Here is a 27,395-nt window from a genome sequence, read left to right on the forward strand (position 1 = left end):
TTATTTATATTTCTATCAAATAAAAAAATATAATAAAGAAAATTTGATGAATTGTTTTTTATATGCGGTAATCCTGAGGCAAATATTTTGTAAATACTTTCAGCTCATAGAGAGTTTCAGTTCGACAAATCCTACAATTTCACAAGTTTGCACCAGTTTTATATAAGTACTTTCAGCTCATAGAGTTTCAGCTTCACAAATCCTACTTTTTCACAGGTTTGCACCAGTTTTATATAAATATGAAAGAGATTTCCGTGCGTTCGGTTTTGGATTCGGAAGCACTCGTTCCAAAAATCAGACCTCCGAATATTAATGCGAAAACATAAAAACTGCTTATTAAAGTTTATAGCCAATGAATCCACCAATATCACCGTTTATCTCATATTTTTAAGGTTTATTAAAAAAGAATTAATTGTTAAATTTATAAATGCATGCATTCTGTATATTAGTTACCAAAACTACCTGTACTTATTTAGGGCAACATTAAATATTTCTGCTGTATGATGTATGATGGTGTGAGAAATGTCGAAAGGGACGCTTAGATGGTTTGCGCGTGTAGAGCAAATGAGCAAAGAAAGGAGTGTAAGGAGAATATATTATGCAAATGTGAATGGTAGCAGAAGTCGAGGACCCCTGAGGAAGACATGGCACAATCAAGTGAATCAGATACTTGAGTCAGGCCATGTTAAGAGTTAGAATAATAGAAGAGTATGCATGAGACAATGTATGAATGTCAATGAGGCAAGGAGTGTGTGTCAAGACCGAGTTGTTTGGTGGTCCATCCTCTCTGCCTACCCCTGTGGAGAAACGGCGTTATGGTTGGTTAGTTAGTTATTTCTGTATGTTATACTTTCTGTATGTCTCCTGAAAATGTCTAGACATAAAAAAAAAATTTTAACATGTAACAGGTGTTCAATTTTTAGAAAACAATTTAATGTGATGTCTACACACAGACTGCACCATATAAAACATAATGTAGAGTATTCCGTGACAGAAACTTTAGTGACATCTTTTGATATTTGATAGAAGCTTAATCAAGCTAATGAGGTTCAAAATAAAATTATAAAAATCACCTACCTACAGCTACCCAAATTTGGGTAGCTATTGCTCGAGAGGCTGTGCCAATGAAATTGGATTTTGATGTAAAATATCACAAACATGTCCATTGGATATCAATGTAAAAAATATTTCCCAGATGATTAGCGTTTATTGTTGCATCTAGAATAAAGAACAGAAGATGTCAAAACATAGTGAAAAATGCTTTCATGTTGTCAGTAACTTTATTAAAGCTTTCAAACTAAAACCTGGTTAAAAGGAAATATAACTAAAATCATCAAATATTATAAAACTGGTAACACATTGTAATATAACTTTGACATGAAGAACTACATATACAATACATATTACGAAACAATACAGGATTCACACAATCAACATTTCCTTTCAGATAAACCTAAGAAATATTCATTTACAAGGTGGAATAAGATTAATATGTTTGTATGTACATTGCAGATGGAAATCTTGGCAAAATGTGAATAATTGAGGAAAAGGAAAGCATGTTAACATTAAAACATACATAAAATAAAAAAATAAAAAATTGTTTGGTACCAATTTCATAAAGCACCGGCATTAAAATATTAAAGATTATTTTTTTTAAATTGAGCAATACGAACAAGATCATCAACAGATCTTAAAATTAAAATAATACAATAATTAATAAAATAATCATTATACAGTGTTCACTCTGCCTTAATATGTGTTACTGAGAACTAAAAAAAATAACTTGTTCAACAAACTATGATCACATTGAGAACCGATTTTGAAGTGACGTAAATACTTGTGTCCACTATTCGTCATTACAAAATGTGTTCATCAAACCTCAACGATTGTATTTGAATATAATAATACTGTATTCATCCCACGGAGCCCAGACGGAGTTGTCACAAACTTCTCACAAAGCTAGCCAATTTAAATGCTAAAAAACTTAGCAGTAAAAATAAACTTAAAATATTTGATCTTGGTCAAGTAAGCATTCTTCATTGGTTTAAATGCCTCCATGCTTGGTGTGATCATCCTTCAGCAGGACAAGCTGTGGACTCAGCCACGCATTTGGTAAAGTTATTGGTAGGTCTTCAGGAGTTCGGTGGTGGACTCGAGGTCTCTCTTGAGCCAGGCAGCATTCAGTCGAATGGTCTCCAAGGTCTGTTGGACGGTTCTCTCCGTGCCGGGGGAGTTGTGGGTCTTGAAGAACTCTTCAACTTCGAGGGCGGATTCTTCCGACGCAAAGTTCTCGGTGGCACATTTGACGAGGCGTGAAAGCAGGAAGCCTCCCTGTAAAACAACACAATTCGGTTGATAAATTATTGCATTGCTTTCGAATAAATATTTACATAAATTAAAATTTTATAGCACTCCTAGCATATTATGCTTGTTCCAAATGTATGCCTTTGGAGCGCATCGCGAGATGGTTTTATAAAGTTCGTTAGCGTAAGTTTGTTAGAGTTAAATTCAAGAGCAGTAAAGCACTGCACAAAAATTGACATCATGATTTAGTATGTGGAATCTGTCGGGCGTTTTGCACACTGCAAGTTGCCGCATGTGTGATTTTGTGATCGAGGCTATTAAAAGCAGTTGCTGAAGTAAGTTACAGACAGAGCAAGCAACTAACGACTTATATTCATATTTTATTAATACTAAACTACTAAGCGCCCTTGAGGTGATTTTTCACAAAAACGGCGCTCTACAAATTATCCAATTATTATTATTATTATTATTATTATTATTAAACAGTATTTAAAAATTATCTTTGCCCGAATAATTCAGACTTTTAGATTTCAGTAATTATTACTTTTACCAACATGTATTTTTTGAAATCTCTACTTGACTATTCAATAAATCCATGAGTGCATCTTAACCTCTCAGAAAAGGACTTTTATTTACTTTGTGTTCCTTTGCGAACTGTCAAAACGCGAAAATTTTTGTGTTATTCACGAGTTTTGTTAAAAGCTTCATAACTCACGTTTTGGGAAACGTAGCCTCATTCTAAAAAATGTTTTGGAAAGATTATGAAATTCACTATCGTATTGTTTTGTTATACGTAAATATTTGCGTGTCTAAATATACATTTTCTGAAAACGTCAAAAATATGTAAAAATCGCTGACCATTATTTCAAAGCTGTGAAAAATGTACTTTTTTCTGAGTATCATAAAGAAATAACACTTTATATATTGAAGAAATATAATTAAAAACTATTAGTCACCTCAAAATATTAACCGTCCAAACTAAAATATTTTTAATAAATTATTTAAAAACGCAATAAATTATGAACGAACAAGATGACAGATTCAATCGACTCAGATAATGCACCTCTACATTCCATAGATATTCTTGAATGCAGACGCGTAGCGTTATTCATTATCGATACTCTGTTTTTTAAATCATGGCAATCCGTATACTAGTGATGGAAATAAATCGATTTTTGTAAAATCTCGCGCGTTTACGTGAAAAGACGTACTAATGTCTTGACCGCTATTATCATATTTACGTCTTTTGACGTTCTAATGTTCCGAGTGGTTAAGAGGTTGTATGTAATGCATATCTCAAACTGGTAAAATGACAGCTGCTCAAATTAACATATTATCAAGTTGCAATAAAATGCAAAATACTCGGCGTGGATACCGCTAACTACATATACAGTAGAACCCCGTTAATTCGAACCCCGATAATTCTAAAAAACGCGTAATTCGAAATTTTCGCCAAAAAAATTTCCGCAGAAAAATTTTTTCATACTAAATTTTTTTTAATTCGAAATTCGTTAATTCGTAATTCGAAATTTATTTTTGTCCGCGCACGAAAATTTGTTCGTGTAATTCGAAAAAATTTGATTTTTGCCAAAATAAATCATAATATTTCGTAAATCTGAATCTAAAAGTCAGCCGTGGCGGTAAAACGCCGAAAAATGTATTTTTACGTGGTTATACATCGTCCTAATAAGTATTATTATTTTGTAAATCTGAATCGATTTACACTGGAATGTCGTACTCTTTCAAATTTATTTCGAATATCTGAGTTTGAAGGGCCGAGAAAATACGTTTTACGCGGATATATGTCGTAGTTTTACGAGTTTACACCAAATATCTGAATTTAAAGGGTCGGCCGCGACGAAACTCGGCCGCGAAATTTCGATTCACGCGTAAATGTATCGTATATTTACGAATTTATTTCGAATATTTGAATTTAAATGGCCCGCTGCGACGGAAATCGGCCGCGAAATCTCGATTTACGCGTAGATATATCGTATTTTTACGAATTTATTTCGAATATCTGAATTTTAAAGGGCCCGCCGCGACGGAAATCGGATGCGAAATTTCAATTTACGCGGAAATATATCGTATTTTTATTAACTTTACTTTGAATATCCGAGTTAAAAAATACGGCGCGATGGAAATCGGCCGAAAAATTTCGATTGACGCCGAAATATGACATATTTTACGAATTTACTTCAAATATCTGAACTTAAAAGGCCGGGCGCGACAAAAAACTACCGATAAAATTCGATTTACGCGGAAATATATCATATTTTTACGAATTCACATAAAATATCTGAATTTAAAGGGTCGGCCGCGACGGAAATAGGCCGCGCATTCTCGATTTACACGGAAATATATCGTATTTTTGCGAATTTATTTCGAATATCTGAATTTAAAGAGCCGGCCGCGACGAAATACGGCCGCGAATTCTCGTTTTACGCGGATATATATCGTATTTTTACGAATTTAAATTCAGATATTTGAAATAATGGGCCGGCCGCGACGGAAAATTACCGCGAAATCTCGATTTACGCGGAAATATATCGTATTTTTACGAATATCTCAATTTAAAGGGTAGGCCGCGACCGAAATCGGCAGCGAAATCTCGATTTACGCGTAAATATATAGCATTTTTACGAATTTATTGCGAATATCTGAATTTAAAGGGCCTGCCGCTACGGTAATCGGCCGCGAAAATAAAGAAATAATTGGTATTAATACGAATTTACAGCTAAAATACCACCCGGATTTGAAGAGGCGGCCGAGAAAATCGATTTTCGGCGTTTTTTTTTTTCATAAAATTTCGAATTACGTGGGAATTTGTTAATTCGAAATTTGATTTTTGATGTCTCGTGGATTTCGAATTAACGAGGTTCTGCTGTACATATATATATTTTTATGATTTTTTTAAAGAAAGACTGACATTCCTGGTTTGCAAATATCATGACAATATTTGAAAATCTCCTACTACCACCACAGTAAGCGGAAAATGTTGCTTGTGTTGTGATTGAGGACTTAGCCAGCCGAGGAATTGAACACACTACGCCTGGGTAGGACCCAAACACAATGTCAACTCAGCTACCGACCAGTCAAACTCCATATGCATATATTATTATAATTCAACAAAACTAGAACTTTTATAGAAATGTACTTTCACCATTTCCTAAGAAGAAAGCAATTAAAAAACACAATAATCTTGTGGAAAACCTAAACGCAGCTAGCTTATTTATAAGAACATAGAAGCCAATTTGGTCGAAAGCTTCTTCAAGGTCAAAATAAGTAACATCAACTTGACCACCTTTGTCAAGAGTTTTTTCTTTGGATATCCGATATATAGTAATAATATTTTACCTGGTAACGGTCAATTAGCATCTTCCAGTTCTTCTTGAAGAAGTCCCACACCAGGTCCCTTCCAACCCGACTGTTAGCTACAGACATTATTACAAACACTGTGTCTTGGGATCTAACATCATCCTGCAAGAATAATAACAAATTATTAATAGATGTACTTTCATTCATAATGCACTAAAAACCAAACAACAATTTAGGAGGGAAAAAGACAAGTGATCACTGGGCTAACCCCGTGATCTAATATCCCGTAACCCTAGGCTACTCCCTAAGAATATCTTTTTCAAATGAGGGCTTGTAAAGCACACTTAAAGCTCCGCAGACAACAGATTAAACGATCGGCCGATAGTTCAGTCGGATCGGACTGCATCTTCGCACACTATACAAATAAAACTATCTGATTGGAGGTGCCACACTGACCAATAGTCTGCAGATTGCTACAAGGGCATAAGCTGCTCTTCTTGAAAATTTCAGTAGTCTGTGTTAAGTCATTTGTGTAGTACGCTATACTAATTGCAGTCGGCCGATAGTTGGCAGTCACTTTAATTGAAAGGTATCTTATGTCTCGGTGCTAATTAAGCAACCGACTAAACAGTAAGCCGATCAAAAATGTATGGTCTGCGGGGTCTAGCAGGGTATTTTTGCATTTCATATCAGAGACACTCCCAAAAAATATGAGAGACAGAGACACTCACCGACATGGCGAATGCCAACACCTTCTCCAGTAGCTTGACATCCTTGATGGCACCGAGAGCACGGCTGATACGGTCCTTCTCCTCGTGTAGTTCGGCACCGCGGTACATCTCTAGGAAGTCCAGGAAGGTGGACTCCTCCGCGTCCAGCAGTACGGCGCGGTAGCAAGCGGAACGCAGATCGGCGGGAACCTGTGCGCCTCCGGCTTTGTGGACAGCGAACCTAAAACCAGATTGGGTTTATTTGTGTGCAAACAAAATGATGAAGAGCTAGCAATCTTTAAGTATAAAATTCTACGAAAAATCTTTGGACCTAGAAAATGGATCTTACAGGATAAAGATGAATCATGAACTTCAAAATCTTTCAGATCAAGTGACCATTGTAAGGTTCTATAGGACCCAAAGACTGAACCAAAAATATGCAATTGAAAATAATTAAATTTGGTACCCAAAGATACATAAACTTTTATGAGTCCATCTCAGTTGGTTCCATAAAGGGAACAAATTGACTCTACTGCTATTGAAGTATGGTGTAATAAAAGGAACAATTCGACTTTAAGGTTTAAGAGACATATAATAAAAGTGAAAGGAGTGTACCTGTTCTTAGCCTCGGCGAGGGTGTCGGGGTCCTGGAAGGTTATCATCCTGTTGAGGGCGAGGCTCCGCAGTAGCGTGTGCAGGTGTGTCTCCTCGGGCTGCGCGTCCCAGCCGCTGCGGCGTGCCACCTGGCGGAACAGACGGCGACAGTACACTCGCCACGACTCTTCCAGCTCCGTGTGCGACAGCAACACTGACAGCTTCGACAGGCAGTTGGCGATGGACGACCACACTGTGAAGTTGGTCTCCTCGGAGAAGGCCTCCATCAGCTTGAGGGACTGAAACATGAAAGTTATATTATAAAACTTTGACAAAACAGAAGTTGAAAACCTTGACAGTTGTTCTTGATAATACAGAAGGTTCCATGACAAAACAGAATATTGAAGAAAAGTAATGAAAGCGATGAAAATAAAAACTATTCCAACCTAACCTATTATTTTTAGCTTCAACAAAACAGTTGAAGCTAAAATTTATTTTTTTCAGTTACCAATACTGAGATGTTTCTTGAATGCTATTCATATGTCATTCGATAATCTCCTCATACATGCTTTAAGATTCACCACTCAAACTGGCCCTAAAGGTCACACTGTAGTTTGCTAACTAAAGCAATACTAGTAATGATTTGACTGTAAAATCTATACAGGTAATTAGAAAAATATCTAAGGTATCCTTTGAATGAAATCCTTAAACAATTTTCTTTTAAATTCTCTGAGATAGATACCATAACTCCCGTAATGTTTTGTGACCAGCCTGCACCATGGCCTAGGCGGTCAAGTGTAAGGGAGTGGCTGGCGCAAGGCAGACACCAGCTTGTTGAAGTCCCAGCTGGTGTAGCGAGTGTGGTAGTAGCCCACTGCTCCGGTGTTCACCTATTTGTTGAACCACTGATAGTTACCTCAACAGTGGGCGTGTGTCCAGCCTGCACCATGGCGAACAAGTCGTCCAGAAGTCCCAGGCGGTCCAGTGGGGGGAGAGACTGGTTGCGCACGGCAGACACCAGCTTGTTGAGGTCCACGCTGGTGTAGCGCGTGCGGTAGTAGCCCACTGCTCCGGGGTTCACCTACAACCATCATACATTGCATTTTAATACAAATGTTTTATTAAATGATAGCTTAAAGGTGGGCTTATTGCCAGGTACATAATGTAAATGTACTTTTCATGCATTAAATCTTTCGTTTTTTGCAATTTTGAGTTTTTTTGTAATTAATATGGTAACGGATTTGCATTAACAATATTGCGAATTGTAGGAACAATGTGTGAGTCAATATTAGCAAAGCTGTTATTGACTATCATTACAATTCACTTCAGCGCTCAGTGATTCATGCTTATTCAGAATTAATCTGTCAGCAGAATTAATTAAACATTAAATATGAATGAAGATAACAAATGCACCGCGTTCCAAAACATTAGCAATTAATTAAAATTAAAACAAATAAACAAGACGAAGAAATGCAAAATAAGATACATTAAAATTAGCTTAGCGGAAATTTTGGTTTAATCCTCTTAAAAAAACAAAGTATTATTTTTGACCTTCAATTAAGATTATATAATACATAGTGTAGAACTTTTATTAACCTCGCAACTGATTTCATTTTTACCTTTGACCTTTATTCTTAGTTTTGCAGTTCAAATAACAATTCGGACAGGCAAAAAATTGTTTTGTAATGAATTTATACTTCAAAGGTTAATTAACCCTTAAATGCATGATTTATTAAATTTTCTGGAAAAAAAAATATTTTGTAGATATTTACATGCATATGCAAGGAAATATAAAGAATTTATTTTATTTGTAATTTTTTAATGATATTTGATTAAAAAAAAATTGTTGCAAATTTACAACACCATGTTTTTAATAAAAAATAATATGAACAATTTACGTATGAAAAAAAAAATAAAAAACCTAAAAAAAATCTCAAAACTAATAAGTGTACCGGAAAAATATGAGTTATTACATATAAGTATTGTATTATTGTATCTACTTACCTAAGAAAATCAAAATAATAACAGCAAAACCAAACTGTAATTCTAACCTCCAACCAATTTTCGAGAATCTTCACTTTGTTGAAGAAAAAGTGACATTTGACATTCGCGAAAGAAAAAAAAGGTGATGCCACTCGATAAAATATATTACCGTGAACTTGATAATTCTAAAACGGCATGCATTAAGTATACACCAAAGAGTTAAAGGTGGTTTGAACGATATGTTGCAGTTTTACAACAGTATGCATTTAAGGGTTAAGACATTAAAAAAAATGTTATTTTCAATGATTGCATATTAAATTACCTTGACCCATTCGTCTTCAGAAACTCCTTTTAGCACCACTTCTTGTGTCTTCTTCTCGAGCACCGTTGTTAGTGCCACCTACAAAAAAACATTGATAAATTATAATCAGTGTCGCGTAGCAACATATTCAATTATTATTATTATTATCTGTCAATCATATGTCAATCACAGAAATGTAATTATGTAATTACATAATAATAAATTATGATATTACAAAAAAAATGGTTGTGTGTTCAAAAGAGGCACAATTTTTTTATGTTGTTTAGTTAAATAATCAATTCGATATTGAAGATACTAACAGTGAACCCTCCTTTAAAATAGATGTAACTATAGCCTTTCTGATTTTGCATGAAATCTGATAAAAGCGATTCTGTCAAAAAATGTTTGCCTTTGTGCATACTAAAAACCTAAAGGCCAATAATTTACTCACATGTAAAAAAAAAGCCTGTGAAAATCCTATTTTATCTAGTGCCTATTTTACTTTGTCTGGCTGCATGTTGAAATTTTTCAAAGCAAGTTGTTAATATAATTTATTAATTACATTGATTTGAATAATTTATATTGTTCATTACAACAGCTATAGAGCAATTTTTGAAGGCTCACCAAACTCTACAATCAACATAGCAAAATTTGATTTAGTTAAAGTTGGATTTAATCCAACATCTATGTCAAAGCCCACATTTATATGCACAGAAAAAATCAAAATATGTTTGCCTTTGTTACAATGAAGCAAAATAGAATCTGTTACCTTACATACTACGTACTGTTACAAATGAATGTTTAGACAATCATGCTAGAGATACCGTATAGACGTAAAACTTTGTTTCTGCCCTGAGAAATTAACCTCTCAGACAAAGACATTTATTTACTATGTGTTCCTTTGAGAACTGTCAAAACGTGATAATTTTTGTGTTATTTACGAGTTTTGCTAAAAGCTTCATAACTCACGTTTTGGGAAACGTAGCCTCATTCTAAAATATGTTTTGGAAAGATTATGAAATCCACTATCGCATTGTGTTGTAATACGTAAATATTTGCGTTTCTAAATATACATTTTATGAAAACGTCAAAAATATGTAAGAATCGCTTAGCATTATTTCAAAGCCGTGAAAAATGTACTTTTTTCTGAGTATCATAAAGAAATAACACTTTATATATTGAAGAAATATAATTAAAAACTATTAGTCACCTCAAAATATTAACCGTCCAAACTAAAATATTTTTAATAAATTATTTAGAAATGCAATAAATTATGAACGAATAAGATGACAGATCCAATCGGCTTAGATAATGCACCTCTACGTTTCATAGATATTCTTGAATACAGACGCGTAGCGTTATTCATTATCGATACTCTGTTTTTTAAATCATGGCAATCCGTATACTAGTGATGAAAATAAATCGATTTTTGTAAAATCTCGCGCGTTTACGTGAAAAGACGTTCTAATGTCTTGTGACCGCTATTATCATATTTACGTCTTTTGACGTTCTAATGTTCTGAGTGGTTAAAGTAATAAATCAGTTTATAGAAATCAATGAATCAATCAAATGAATGAGATATATCGCATTTGGCATTCAATCTCATCAAGTAAACCCTAAATAGTATAAAATAAAGTCGCTATGTGTCTGTCTATTTGTGCGCTTGGTTCTTCTAAACTACGCAACGATAGGGTTTTCACTATCATTCAGAGAATTTCTTCCGGAAGAAATATATACAAATATATTTTACTTATAGACAGTAGAGAAAAGTCGATGTTTTGTCAAGTTTGATCAAGTCTAAGCCTAACGCTGGCTAAACCTTATGAGATACATCAAAACAATGTACTACGGATTTGTATATCTTGAACAGGCCTACATAAAATCCGCTATGGTATATGTCTATCTCCTAAGGATAACCCCCAGCAACGCCGGCTACACGTCAGCTAGTCTTAGGACGGGTTGTTTCGGAGAATCTGAACAATTCATCAAATTTAAACGTTCATTTTCAAGTTCTGTGAAAGATTTTTTCAAGTTCTGTTTTTATTTCAGTTTTGTCAAGCAACTAGCCTACAATGATATAAAAACAGAACTTGAATAAGTCTTTCACAGAACCCGAAAATGAACGTTGAAACAGAAACAACCCGTCCTAAATATATACAAATTCAGCCAGCGTATGTTTGTGAGCGCAAAACTCGAAAAGTAGTCGACTAAACACGGAGTGTTTAGAGAGTGGTCTGAATGGTACAAGAAGTCGGGGACGCCCGAGGAATACTTAACGCAATATCTCTCTGCACTGGAATGAGATATGTAATGTTTTTTTTCAATACGCAATTGGTGATTTCTATTTGCCCAAAATCAAAAGGTTACCTGACACTTCATTAAAAAATAATTTTCTTTCCCTTCTAATTGTCAGCCTTTCATAAATTTGTAATTTGTATCAATTCACTTATGTACTGAATAGAAATGAAAATTTATTACACCTTGTTTTATCTGATAAAATTAACATAGATATACAAACGAGTATAGCACCAAGCTTAACTAAATTAGCTTAACCCATAGGCATACCTGACGCCAAGATTGTCGGGCTGCACTTCTTTCGCATCGGCATATTGCCCGCCCCATAGGGGCCACTAAAACTTTTCCCGCATACTTAGATACAATAAAATTATAATCTATATAAAAGCATAAAAAGTGTTTCATTTGGGGAAATATGGGGTGCAATACTGCCCAGTAATAATCCTTCTCAAGTATGCACAGATGATGTCAAATAAAAATTGGTATGCCGATGATGGGTTAATCATTATATTTCCGCAAATAGTGGAGAACACATAGCAAACATATTCTCTAAATATTTCTCATCTGTTTGTACCAAGTCGGAATCACCTACCAATTATTCAATGCCTAACATAACTGAACACAACCGAAGCAATCTAGGTAAAATACATATTAGTGCAGATGAAATAAAATGCTTTTTGAGTAAAATAGATTCCAGTATCAGCATCAGGTCCTGGACCTGATAAAATTCCTCCTTTCTTTGTCAGTTGCTGTTGCAGATTCTTTATGTTTACCGCTTTTTATTATTTTTAATGAATCTTTAACCACGAGAACTTTTCCTGACTTGTGGAAAGAGGCACATGTGGTACCAGTATTCAAATCAGGTGATTAATAAAAAATTATGGACTAATTCAATTGAATCTCTGATATATAAAAATAATTTTTCACACTTTGAACCTTTCCTCTGCGCCAAGCAACATGAATTTCTTCCTCACGGATCTATCGATTCAAATCTTTTGGAATTTTGTTATTATGTGTGTAATTCTTTTAATGAAAGATTACAAGTAGATGCAATTTATACCGATTTCCAAAAAAACTTTTGATAAAGTTAACTACTCCATCTTACTAAATTATCAAATTGGAATACATGGCTATTTCGCTGGGTGAAATCATATTTATGTAACAGAAATTAATGGATACAAATCATCCCCCGTATTTGTAACTTCTGGTGTACTACAGGGGTCAAATCTTGGCCCCTGCTTTTTATAATATTCATAAATGACCTTGGTTCAAAATTAAACTGTGATTATGCTTTTTTTTGCCATTCATCTTAAAAATTATCGTAAAATTAAGTCTGTTTCCGATCTCCAGCTGCTTCAAAATGACCTCGTCACACTCAATAACTGGTGTACCGTCAATGATATGTACTTATATGTTGAAAAATGTTACACTTTAAACTTCACTCAAAATACGATAATAAATGATTTTTCCTATGTTATTAACAATTATTCTATTCTTAAAAAGTGTCTTCCGTAAGAGATCTAGGAATCACTCTTGATCATAAATTAATATTTGATGTACACATTAATGACATTAAGTGCAAATCACTTAAAATGATCAACCTTTCAAAGACCCACAATCAATTTTAACCCTTTACTGTGCCTTAATTAGAAGTAAACTTGAATGCGAAAGCATTATTTGGAATTCACATTAGAAGTAAACTTGAATGTGAAAGCATTATTTGGAATTCACATTAGAAGTAAACTTGAATGTGAAAGCATTATTTGGAATCCACATTAGAAGTAAACTTGAATGTGAAAGCATTATTTGGAGTCCACATTATGTAAATATAAAAACATTGTAGAATCTGTTAAAAAAAATGCTAAGAAAACAACGTACATCTTGAATACTTCAAGATGAATACACTTAAAATTAGAAGGCAACTGACTGATCTAATATATTCACACAAAATAATTCACGGCCATCTTGATACTGCATTATGTCTTAGCAATATTGAAATAAATGTTTCCAATTCCCATTGTTTAAGATGCCATAGCATGTTTTACCTGAATACATTAAAAAATAATATAGCCTATTGTGTCGACCATATCAGTGGTCTCCAACCTTTTTGTCTCCGCGGACCAGTCAACGTCTGAAAATTTTACCGCGGCCCGCTGAGGGTGGTAAAATTAAATGTTAATATTCTAGAACGTCATGTGTCAGCACAGGTCGTGCGGAGTTTTTTTACTTCAACGGTATTGTGTCGGCAGTTACTTAGCGTAAATATGTTTTAACAGAATAAGTTTTTTTTCACGGCCCGGTACCATTTGCTCCACAGACCGGTACAGGTCCGCGGACCGGGGGTTGGGGACCACTGGACTATATAATAAGATAAAAGTGTGCTGAATTAGACATTTTCATCAATAGTTTATATGGATTCAGAAAAAATTTCTACTATTGCTAAAAAATATGTTGCACAGATTATAGTATCTATTACTTGAGTCTTTATTTATGTCTCTTTTTTCTCTTCATTTTTTGTACTATTTGACAATTGAGTGAGCTTTCATATAATTTTGTATTTTTATTTCTTTTATATTTAAAACTTTATTTAGATCTATGAAAATTAATGTTTCCTATGTCTGAGTAGATATTTGTAATTGTTGTACCTATTTGTGTATTAACTGAGTTTTTATAACTGGATTGTTCTCACGTAAGTGAGACCGTCTGTAAAACCCCAGTATAAATAAATAAATAATGTAGTTTCTTATCACTAAAATTGTGGAATACAGAAGTGAATGGTGGAAGAAGTCGGAGATGACGGAGAAAGACATTAGCAATAGTGAAGAATTGCACGGTCCACTATTAATAATTATAACTTAGCTATTTTTCTCAATTAGTCACAGAAATAATTTTGAATAAACTTCATTTAAAATAATTGTGCGATTACATATTTCTTTTTTTTTATTGTTATCAAGTTTAATTTGCAGAAAATTTAAATTTAATTTTTTAATTTATATGTTCAGAAATATTATTATTCAATTTATATTTTTTTTATTTATAAACTAGTTAACACAAAACACTGCAGAACTTGTTTATAAATAATAAAAAATATAATTATTTTATAATAATGTTATGGAATATATAAAAGAAAAACTTGAAATTAAAATGGGATTAATTCTTTGAAAATATTCATCCAACAACGCAGACATTGAAATATTTTGTTCTTGGTGGTATTATTAGACAATTTGTTGTGTTATTATTAGACAAGTCGACAGCTGTTTTAATAAGAGAGCATTATAAAGGTATAAAAAATATTCCGATCGGTTAATAAAGTGTTGATAAACACGAGGGAACGCCAATGAGTAAGCTTTGAATAAAAATAATTAATCTTCACAGCGAAAAAAGATAAGATTGTGTTAATTTATCATTGTAAAATATGATCTTAAAATTGAAATTGAATGCAATGTGATAAGGATTGATGCATTTACTGGAACCAATAAGCCAATATCGGAAATTAAACTATTGAATATTTTAAGAAATCAATTTTATTGGAATAACTTTGGAAGGTTATACCCTAATATCCTTTTCTTCAATGATATTTAAAAAATTATTTACGTTCATAGACATATGAATATTAGTAGACCTGCCCTAAATGATTAAAAGCGTATTATCCCCACTCCCCATACCGGTTCCATTGGAGCCGGCTGGGCTCGCGTATGGCCTCAAGTGAAATTTGAAAACGTGACGTCATCATTCTTGTGCGAACTATGGTCGAGGCATCATCGGTTCATTTTACGAAATAACACGGCAAAATGTTGACTTGTGCTATGAAAACTTGTAAAAATAGATGTGAAAAAGAGAATAAACCCAATTGTCGTATTACATTCCATATATAAGCATTATTTTACTTTATTTTAAGCATATTCACATCGTATAATATAGATCAGTTTTAGAAACATATACTATCACATCGAGAAACGTCTGGACGCGAAACACAAAGCTGGTTGGTTGCTGGGAAGTAAATTATGAACATTTATAAAAGTGTCTTAACTAAATACAAACGAAATATTCGACTCTGAAAATAGAACCGAATTTTTTTGCCGAATTTGGACTTGGCAAATTTGTTCATAACGTGGCGAGTAATTTGCGCTCCCATGTAAAAATGTCTATTCATTCAAAAGCAGATTTTACTTTTAAGAAGTAAATGGTGATATTATAATGCGAGATGCCTATTTACTGTCAGATTGATTTATTGACGAATCACAGTCAGCCTTACGCCCTTCGTTCTTCAACAGTTGATTTTACCCCTCGCCATTATCTTCTCGTCTATTAATTCCTATGTCTGTGTTTACGTTGCACAACCAGCCAAAAAAAAGCAGGTGAATTTTTCATTCGGTGAATATATGTATTGGGGGCCACTGCTTTTCAAGCTTTCACTTGTTGAATCTACAGTTTCAGTGCAGTTTCAGTGCCGGCAACCCGGGCGTTTATTTAAGGTTGGTTCTGTACAGATGTTTTTTTTTTTTCACTTCTCTCCTCACTAGACATAGTCTGTTCTGAGGCTGGTAATTAACAATTTATATATAAACCAAATATTTAGAAAAAAATAGTAAAATAAAAATAATAAGAAAAAATAGAAGTAAAAAAAAGAGTAATATAAAAATAAGTGTAGTACTATATGTGTTGAAGAATTATGTATAAAAATATGAAATGAGTATTTCGTATTATAATTAATTGTAAAATTTTGTAATTTTGCTAGAATTTGTGTGCAGTATGGTTTGTAAAATGCATTAGATGTTTAGAATATTTCTAATATCTGTTCTTTGTTTTACCATCAACCAGTTTACAAATCTTTTGAACACCCAATTCAAATTATTTGGTAAGACATAAGTTTTAGTTTGGGTTAGGAACATGTTGAATATGTGAGGTGCCAGGTAAGATTCATGTCTTTTAGCGAAATTTGATTTGATATACGGTACTTGTAATTGTTTGTGTGTAATTGCTCTCGTGTTTTGCGAGTGAGTTATGTGATGTGGTAATTTTTTTATGCAGTTTTTGTAGATGATCTTCTTTATGAACAGTTTATCTATGTCTAATAAGTTATTTTCAATCATTAGCTGTTCTGTCGGATGTTGATAAGGCTTTCTAAACATAATTCGAATTATTGATTTATGATTAATTTTAAGGGATTTGAGATGAGTGTCTGCTGCTACTCCCCATACTGAAATACCATACATTAGAATACTTTGACAAAGTGCAAAGTATATATTTTTTAGCTGATTTAATGACATAATATTTCGTATTGTTTTGAAGATGTATGATAGTTTCCGGATTTTTTTTGTTATTAGGTTAATTTGGAGATCCCATTTTAGATTATGGTCAACAGTTAAGACGAGATATTTGATATTATCCGCATAATCTATTTTGTCACAAGTACAGCGTGTGTTATTTGTGGAAGTATTGGTGCAGGGGTGAAGATGTAATTGTGGGCGACTATCTGGCTGACCAGCTTTTGTTTTACTAAAAGTCAAGTATTTTGTTTTCATAAGTCTAAAGTCATAATTTTTAAGTCCTCGGTACTAAATCAAATAAATATAAGAGTATGCACGAATTCTGCTCTGTAATTATTTAGATAGATACTTATGATTAAAAAAACATTATATTTACAGATATAAATATGAAAATGTCATATTGTGTTTTTGAATTCAACTGCATTTTTTTTTAAATAAAAATTATTTCCACAAGCTGTCAATGTTAATGTCCGTATTTATTACATTGAATGTGAGTAAATCAAATAAAGATGCAGTGAATAAGTCAAATAAGGATACAGTGAGTAACTCAAAGATAAAGTCAGTAAAGTGATGAAACCACAAGAGTGAAAAAACAAAAATAATAATAACAAGATTGTGATATGACTTTATACATGTACTTAGTGTCAGGATAATCAAAATAAAATAAGGTAATCATTACTTAGTTTAATAACTATCACATAATGTTCAATTGAGAATTAATTTGAAATTAAGGTTTTTTTAGTAAAAATTAATAATACATTACATCATATACATAGATAATGATATACAGAATGTACCAGTTATTTTGCTGTCCAATGATTTTTTTTTTTCAATTAAAAACAAAAAAATATATTTTTATCACATGTCGTCACTGATCGGTTTCTAGCGGATCACGTGCTACCAACGTAAAAAAATGTTATTAATATAAACATGAATATCACCTCATCAGGGTTTTGCTGTGTGGAGATTGAAACAGGGATCATCCAGAGGTCGTCCCCGTGGCTGTCGGAGCCGTCTGCGCAGAACTTCTCCTGACTGAGGGTCAGGATCCTGTCGTTACCCAGCTGCGAGGAGGTGACCTTCACCACTGGGAAGCCCATCTGCTTGGTCCAGGTAGACATAACGGCCCCAACGGGCTTGTTGGACGACTCCTCCAGGGCGGCCCACAGGTCTTCGGTGAAGGTGTTGCCGTACTGCAAAACGACACATTTTAAAATTATTATTCATATTTATTCCATATGATAGAGCTTGTCTAACTCAAGAATGCACGCCATGTACTACACAGCTTTTTCAAAGCTGTTTGGAATCGCTGTTTGCCACTAAATGATCCGCCTTCCAAATTACGTTTCTGAGCATCAACTATCGGGCGCATTCTCTCGTTTGCCGGGCTTTACTTTGATATTATGAGGCTTCTAATAAATAAATCTGCAATAGACCTAAAAGCATAGGTGGATGGATGGTATACAGGCAAACAACACAGCTAAAGGAATTAAGTTGTTATGTTGGAAAATTTTTACTCTTCTTATTTATGTGAACCTTGGTTATATCCGTCAAATTTTATTCTTCGTATGACAAACTACCTTTCACTTAAAACTCGCAGATCCTTTGCATTGCGAAAATATCTATAATTTAATTAACATCCACTTTTTGAACCCAAAGATTATGGCACAAATCAACATATTTCATATTATAGTCCACACTTGTTATATTGTCAAGCAAGTCATATAAATCTGTTCCCGATTCACCCATGGAGAGAGAGTCCAACTATCTGAACACGGTGAATATGAAATTCGACGCACTCTTCAAATCCTACAAGTTTGGAAGGCTTATGGCATTACATACTCAATGTATAAAGAGTATCTTGGTAACAAATTAGACGTAATTATCTGTAATGTCATATAAAATACAATGTAGACGAATTAAATAAATAAATATGATAAGAAACTGGAGGTAAATAACAGGTAGAATGAATGAATATTTCCTAAACGTGGCCAAACTCTAGATATATACATAATGATATTATGTGGAACTATGGCATCCCCCTTGGAGATATTGTAGATAGATAGCGACGTTTCTTTGGACAAATTGTATAATTCCTTATTTGAAATTTAAGTTGTGATTTATTAAATAAGAGAAAATTAGAAATACATATACTTTTTTCTAAGCGAGGTTTACTGTTCATAGAACAAGTTATGTAAATTAATCAATCATACTTGAGATTCTACTTATGTAAAAATGTGGTGATCAAATTTTTTGTAATTCTTTTTATTTATTTTAGTGGGTACTTACTCAATGCTAGTCATACTTTTTCTACAAAAGAATAATATTCGAAGTAATGTAGTGACAGTGACAGCCATGCAGTGTAGTGCATCAACCTTGAGTTGTGAATTGCAATTATTGGAACAGTGCAAACATAGCATTAACAAGGACCTTTGGTTTCTTTCTAGGTCGCACGGTGTAGAGATTGTTTGGTTTGATGAAACATTTGCAAACATTATTTTAGAGATATCATAAGGCACATATAAAAAAATGAATTGCTTGAGAAGTGTTATCTCATGACTGTTTATCAGTACTAATATGCATAAATTTAAAAAATCCACATGAAATGATAAAGTTGTCAATTTCGTCATATCAAACATGTTTTAAAATTAGATTGTCACACCACGTTTTTTGCACATTAATATAATATTTTATTATTATTTTAGTTGAGAAATTTTGCAACTATAACTAAGAATACATGTTAAGAGTTCATAATATATAAGTATCTTCTATATGAATAAAAATGTAAATGTTTGTTTGTTCAAAATGTTAAAATTTAGACACAATGCATTCGAATACGTATGTGTTTTTATATACCTATATTATATAGATGTCATCTGTGACAGGTAAAAACAGCGCCATGTTTTTGTTAAAAGTAAAACGCGCTATTGTTTCTCTATCTGCATAGACAGACTGAGCCACAGCTACGCAAGGTGGTGTACAGCTAGTTCGTTTATAAATTAGGTAGTAAATAAAATTAACAACAGAAAACATTAATCGTGTTGTATTCCGCGACACGCTTAATACGCAAAAAATATAATATATAAATAGCACTTGTTTTCAACTTAATTTCTACAAAAAATAACTAATTATGTGGTGGGAGATGGCAAAAGATGTAGAAAGGTTCCATTTTTTCTCAATCAAAGTTTGGAGGTTAAGAAATACGCACAAATTATTAAAATAACCCAAACTAAACCTTAAAAACCTATGCTGTTGTGCATGTTTACTTAAACCCACGACTTAAATAATTGTCTCCATTAGATATTCAAGTTAAAATCAAGTGTTGTTTTGTCAAAGAGCCTTTGCATGCAGCGGATTTCGACAAGTTTACCCAGAAAATAATAATATAAAAACAATAGGTAGTATGTATATAACAAATAGAAAAGCTGAGGTTTCTCAAAACCCACCTCACTAGGCTAGCCTGTGTTGAGGCAGTCATTTTGTAACTTAATTTAAATACATATGGATATACGTGCACTTATATTACCATATAATTGCTCAATAGTTTTGTTAGATCAATAATATCGAATAAGGATGAGGGCATCGGTAGAGACCCTATTATTACTTTTGATTCAAATTATAATGTTCTTCTCGAAATTTGTTTGTGTATCACATATTTTTATGTTCTCTGGAAGAGTATTGTACAATTTTGTTGCAATGTACCTAAAATTTCTTTGACCTTAGTATGCATTACAGGAATTTGGAGAAAATCTTTGTTATTGTTTCGAATACAGCGAGTATTTAATGTTTTTGCGTAATATTTATGTATGTTTGTATATAGGTGCACGAGGATTGGTTTTGCGTATATCCGCCGAATGTCAAACACGTTCATAATGTTAAAGATTAAGTTCGAGTCTGTAATTAGAGGTAGCCTAAGGATTATTCTGTGCCTTTATTATGTGGGTCTAGTGCAGATGAAGTACCACCTCCCCTTACTATGGATTCCATACTCAATGATAGATTGACAGACAACAAAATAAATCATTTGCAAATGTTGTAAGTCGAGAATGTTTCATATAGTTCTGAAAAAGTGCATGGTTTTTCTTATTTTGTTTGCAATAATTTGGGGGCAAAGATTCCATTTTAAGTATGGATCAGTGGTGAGGCCGAGGTAACTGAGTAGTGCGCTGAATGATGGGGCACTGATAGCATTCATAGAAATTCAGTCACTAGTAAATTCTATACACTTATATATACTTCAGAGTATATTTTAATAGAGGCACCGTCGTGAGGTTAACCTGTAATATTTATACTTGATGTGATATATTTAGTTTTCTCGGAATTCAGTGTGAGCATATTTCTATCCAACCATTTTTTTACAATGCTTATATTCATTTCAGCTTTTTTGTAAGCAGCTAACCAAGTGTCAGCTTCAAACAGTAAGACAGTGTCATCGGCAAAATTAACAATTATCCCCTCAATATTAATGTTGCATAAGTCTTTAATATACAACAGGAACAAAGATAGTACTGATATGCTTCCTTGTTATATACCGTAGGTAGTTGAGCACTGGTTGGCTAAGTATGTTATTTATTTTAACTTGTTGCTTGAATTCATAATGAGTATAATGACAATTAAAGGGGGTCAGCTGATAATACAATAAAAATACATGTGCATAACAAGTGAATGAATTCGTTACAATGGAAATAATAGTGATACATCCCAATTTTTATAATTACATACATATTTGAATAAGGATTTTTCTTTAAAACCAATGGAAACGGAATTATTGTGAAACTGCACACAATTTAATTTAAAAGATATGAATTCTAGCTGTGTTCTAACAAGCAAAAAACTAGTAGTTCTGTAAACAACAGACCTCACGTCCAAAAAAGTGTGTTTCTAATTTTCTCATATTTAATAAATCAAAAACAAAATTTCTTCTGAAATCATAAGATTCGTAAGTAGGTACATAATTACAAACCATAAATTTTATTTAACATTTTTCATGTCAAATAGGGAATTATACAATTTATTTGTCCAAAGAAACGTTATTGTCTCAATGACAATTCTTTTTTCAAACTTTCTTCATGCAGGTAGTTACTACAACATTGAAAAAATGCAAATAAGAAAGTCCTAAGAAACACAATAATTTCACATTTGAAAAAAGAATCTTTACTGAACTATTAAAATGGCCACCATTTTAAACCGCAAACGAAATGTACGAAATTTACAGACAGACGAAATGCAAAACGATTAAGTTAAAACAAAACTTCGCTTGCTCCAGTCAATAAAACTTGGATTTATATAAAAATAACATCTTTCAAATAGCATCAGGTGGACATGTAACTAGTTTTAAAAGGGGCTCACACATAGACATATGAATATTAGTAGACCTGCCCTAAGTGATTAAAAGCGTATTATCCCCACTCCCCATACCGGTTCCATTGGAGCCGGCTGGGCTCGCGTATGGCCTGAAGTGAATTTAGAAAACGTGACGTCATCATTCTTGTGCGAACTATGGTCGAGGCATCATCGGTTCATTTTACGAAATAAGACGGCAAAATGGTGACTTGTGCTATGAAAACTTGTAAAAATAGATGTGAAAAAGAGAATAAACCCAATTGTCGTATTACATTCCATATATAAGCATTATTTTACTTTATTTTAAGCATATTCACATCGTATAATATGGATCAGTTGTAGAAACATATACTATCGACGTGAAACACAAAGCTGGTTGGTTGCTGGGAAGTAAATTATGAACATTTATAAAAGTGTCTTACTAAATACATAAACGAAATATTCGACTCTGAAAATAGAACCGAATTTTTTTGCCGAATTTGGACTTGGCAAATTTGTTCATAACGTGGCGAGTAATTTGCGCTCCCATGTAAAAATGTCTATTCATTCAAAAGCAGATTTTACTTTTAAGAAGTAAATGGTGATATTATAATGCGAGATGCCTATTTACTGTCAGATTGATTTATTGACGAATCACAGTCAGCCTTACGCCCTTCGTTCTTCAACAGTTGATTTTACCCCTCGCCATTATCTTCTCGTCTATTAATTCCTATGTCTGTGTTTACGTTGCACAACCAGCCAAAAAAAAGCAGGTGAATTTTTCATTCGGTGAATATATGTATTGGGGGCCACTGCTTTTCAAGCTTTCACTTGTTGAATCTACAGTTTCAGTGCAGTTTCAGTGCCGGCAACCCGGGCGTTTATTTAAGGTTGGTTCTGTACAGATGTTTTTTTTTTTTCACTTCTCTCCTCACTAGACATAGTCTGTTCTGAGGCTGGTAATTAACAATTTATATATAAACCAAATATTTAGAAAAAAATAGTAAAATAAAAATAATAAATTTATTTTGCCGAATTTGGACTTCGCAAATTTGTTCATAACGTGGCGAGTAATTTGCGCTCCCATGTAAAAATAGCTATTCATTCAAAATCAGATTTTACTTTTAAGAACTAAATGGTGATATTATAAGGCGAGATGCCTATATACTATCAGATTGATTTATTGACGAATCACAGTCAGCTTTACCCTCTTCGTTCTTCAACAGTTGATTTTACCCCTCATCCTTAATTTCTATTCATATGTCTGTGGGCTCACATAAAATATTACAAACCTGATGCCTTGTAAGGTAGAGGTTCATTCCCTTTCTAAAATCTTCATCGCCAATGTAACGATGTAGCATTCTGATGACAGAGGCTCCCTTGTTGTAGGAAATGTCATCGAATATTTCATCAATTTCATCGGGGTGACCCACAGGCACTTCAATGGGGTGGGAGTTCTTCAAGCAGTCCAGTTCCAGGGCCCTGAGAAAGAATGATTACATTTTAGTGACATTTTCTATCCACTGCTAAAAGATCTATTGCAGCTATAGACCATGGACGTCAAGTGGGAACGCTATCCTGGTTCTTTTTATACCCCACAAGAGTCCCAACTGCTCTCTGCTAACCGGAGCCAGTGAGACCATGAAAATACCAATTAGGGTATGTTGTAAGGCTGAAGGGTGTGGGGAGGGGAAGGATATGGGAGAAGCGGAAGGTAGAGAAGTACCTGGCTATTCAGATATGGTCACCAAACATGGCTAAAGTCATTTCAAACAATTTTTAATTCTCAATGGTGATCTTTCACTAGGTGATACTGAGAGTATCTACCACTCTTGAATGTGTCACAAGTAAACTATAATATGTTTTATATTAATTAAATGTAATAACACAATTTAATTAAATAAAATTCTCTGGATTCAGTCGAGTAAAATTATGTGTTCCTAACAAGTATACTCATGGGAGATCCCATACACTTTTTAATACTCCGAAAGTGAGGACTTATACCTATCAAAATGTGCCAATCAACTGCTTGACAATACCGAACTGACCGTTGACATTTTCAATGTCACTTAAAGACAGTTTAGCGACTATATTTTGACACGTGTCACAAAATAGTAAAGCTGCCCCCATTACCTTTTTACACTTTTACTTCGCTGCGTTCCCCATCAACCTTTTCTAATTCAAACGTTACATAATGTAATGTCCCAGAACTTCCTTTCCATAAAAAGACCCTCCACATAGCAACCCCAAAGATAACATAGGCCCAGAGGAAAAAAAGTCCTCAGGGCCTCCTGTGTGAGCTAATGTAAAAAAGGGTACTTGTTTATATATATACTATACCTCTGTGTTCTACATCTGTAATATATATTGGTATACAAGTGTTTTAATCCTGTGACAGACCACGCTATAAGCGCGCTATATTTGCGTGGCTTGGCCCATTTCTCCTCATCTCCTCATTGGCCTCATCGGTAGCTATCGCAAGCGATATGCTGAAATAGGCTAAGCCATGATGCGTATAGTGTAATGTGTCGCTATTAGTAGACTATTGAAAAAATAAATAATAATATTTGGCTAATTTATATACCGCCTTCTCATGAATTAATGAAAATGTAAATAGTAATATTATTATTGAAATTAATATTCATAGCAAGCCAAAGGTCCATCTGAAGATGTCTTACTTTCTATTTATTATTAATGTTTTTTAGACATATAAATAAATAAATCTCTTCAACTCGTTAAAAAAAACACACACACAAAAGTCCCAAGTGCTACCAGTCTGGAATTCAGTAAGGAACTTGTATGTTCATCATCTGTCCACAAAAATCAGCGTAAAATGATTATAAATGGTCATTTTTAAATATTCAATGAACAACAATTCATACCTGAACTTGAAAAACTACACAGAGCCTGCCTTTGGTCATAGAGCAATGCACGCCACTGCCAAAAACATAACAAAGAATAATTTGGATGGTATCCAACACAAAAGAAAAAAAAACTTTTGGCCCTGTCATTTGCATGAGTTTTTGGTTCACAGCCTTTGTTTATAATTTAAGCAAGAAATGGCTTTGTTTGAAAATACTACATACATATTATTATTAAAACTGTTTTAAGATAAGGTAGACGTGCAAGCACAATGGACTTCATGTCTTTTTACGAGAATTTTAATCAATAATTATAACCGTGCGAAATTATAAAACCTTGCCATAACGGAGCTGCAAACAATCTATTACAACAGAAATAATGGATGAAAAGAATAATGGCGATATGTCACATGAATGAAAAACAGTTCACCAATCATATATAGTATATAATAACAATCAATCAATAATTGCTTTGAATCTTTAATAAAATAGGTATACAGGTACTCCTCACTTATGATCAGCTCTCCAGCGCCTAGATGCACTTAACTAGTCAAGTTTTCTGTAGGCATCTCTAAACCCATTACATTTTTTTAAATGAAAATTTTTTTTAAAATTGGTGTATCATTTTTTGTTTGCTGATGGCATTTTTATATTGCCTAATTCATTTTGTTCATCCCTATTCAGAATAAACTAAAATGGTTAAGTTAAAAAAACTCAGTCATTAAATGAGGAGTACCCGTGTTAAATTAGAAAAAACTTACCGAACATATGTTTCCGTTACGAATTGTGTCCAAATATCATACTCGGGGAACAGATGGTTGACACAAAGGAACTCCACGAAAGTGGCGTAGCCCTCATTGAGCCACAAGTGTGTCCACCACTCCATGGTCACCAGGTTCCCAAACCACTGGTGGGCCAGCTCGTGTCCCACCACCAGCGCTATCCACTGCTTGCTAACGGCCGACGTGTTCTGCGGATCCACCAGCAGGCACGTCTCCCGGTATGTCACCAGGCCCCAGTTCTCCATGGCCCCAGCCGAAAAGTCCGCAATCGCAATCAGATCAATCTTAGGCAGCGGGTAGGCAATGTTAAAGTACTGCTTATAATACGGTAACACTTTGGAAGCCACTTCCAACGCAAACACACCCTGATCCTTCTTGCCCACGGGAGTGTACACTCTCACTAACACTCCATCCTTGGATGTGTCTTCCACATAGTCGTACTCTCCTACAACAATCGCTACCAGATATGTGGACATAACGGGAGTGGTGGCAAACTTGACAGTCTTGGTGTCTCCGTGGGTGGTCTCCACGGTGACGGGCATGTTGGAAAGGGCTACTCGGTCCGCTGGCACCTGGAGGGTGATGTCGAATGTGGCCTTGATGGCTGGCTCATCCCAGCAAGGGAAGCACCTCCTGGCGTCTGTCGCCTCGAACTGTGTCACACCGGCGAAGCGCTCCTCACCATTCGGACCCTGATACCTGCTGCGGTAAAATCCTTTCATCTTGTCATTGATCTCGCCTGAAAACTCGATAAATAGAGTGCTCTCTCCCGAGGGGATTACTTCCGCGAAAATTAAAGACACTGTCTCATCGTCAAGCGAAAGCTTCGTCTCCACGGGGGAAACGGAGACTCCATCGGAACGTTTTAACTCGACTTTTTGAATATCCAAGTCGAGCGCGTGTAAAGTAATCTGTCGCAGTTCATCTTTAACCTGAAAATTAAAAAAAAAATGATTATTAGTGCTTTGATTTTAGCCGAATTAATTCGTCACTGTACACAAAACTTGGAGCGTGACCGAGCGATTCCAAACAAACGAAGTTCGTGAAATTAATTGCAATCTCTTACCACTAATTTAACGAAAGTTTTGCCGTCGAATTTGAAGGTGTCCAGATTGGGTTTTAGCTCGAGATCGTAATGTTCCGGCACAACATTTTTGGGGAGCCTTTGGAAGGGTTTCTTTTCCGGCATGTTTGCTTTGTTTTGTTTATAAGATAGCACCGGTTGCAAGACAGGCAAACTGCTAGCACAGGTACCGTAACGACCGACTGACAGAGTGAACCGATGCACCGCTGACACGTATCGCCGCGCGCCGCTGCTACCACTACCACAGCGATAGCCCCCAGTCATAGGCACACTCACCCAATAACGGGACTCGTCGTGAATAAATCCACACGCGGTGGTAAACTTTCGGATGGAATTCTTCCAAACATTCGAAAGGATAGATATTTTTAAACTTAAAAAAGCCATTGCATTGTCAACAACTATCAAAACTACTTCTTGAAGTTTGTTACAATCATAGATATAGACATTAATGAGCTCGATAAAGCTGACAAGTAGGTAGTTAACTGAATGATTTTTCAAGGAACAAGTAATTTATGACTTTGTATTAGTTTACTACATTATTATGTGTTTATCGGAATGGTCCATAATATGT

At 34.2% G+C, this 27,395-nt stretch overlaps 1 protein-coding gene across 1 annotated transcript; it reads right to left on the reverse strand.

The window, feature by feature from the left end:
- Positions 1–1,319: 1,319 nt before the first annotated feature.
- Psa (puromycin-sensitive aminopeptidase) lies at positions 1,320–26,966 on the reverse strand. Its single transcript, XM_089633183.1, has 10 exons — positions 26,807–26,966; positions 25,720–26,672; positions 23,390–23,579; positions 17,717–17,968; positions 9,232–9,309; positions 7,843–8,007; positions 6,948–7,225; positions 6,354–6,573; positions 5,662–5,784; positions 1,320–2,331 (listed from the first exon to the last, which is right to left on the reverse strand). Exons 1-10 carry the CDS (start codon positions 26,927–26,929, stop codon positions 2,119–2,121), a joined length of 2,595 nt encoding a protein of 864 aa, XP_089489309.1. The 5' UTR covers positions 26,930–26,966; the 3' UTR covers positions 1,320–2,118.
- Positions 26,967–27,395: the final 429 nt, after the last annotated feature.

This window comes from Hesperophylax consimilis, chromosome 7, assembly GCF_061612785.1.
Source record: "Hesperophylax consimilis isolate HC1 chromosome 7, BYU_Hcon_1.0, whole genome shotgun sequence".
In the NCBI taxonomy this organism is placed as follows: domain Eukaryota; kingdom Metazoa; phylum Arthropoda; class Insecta; order Trichoptera; family Limnephilidae; genus Hesperophylax; species Hesperophylax consimilis.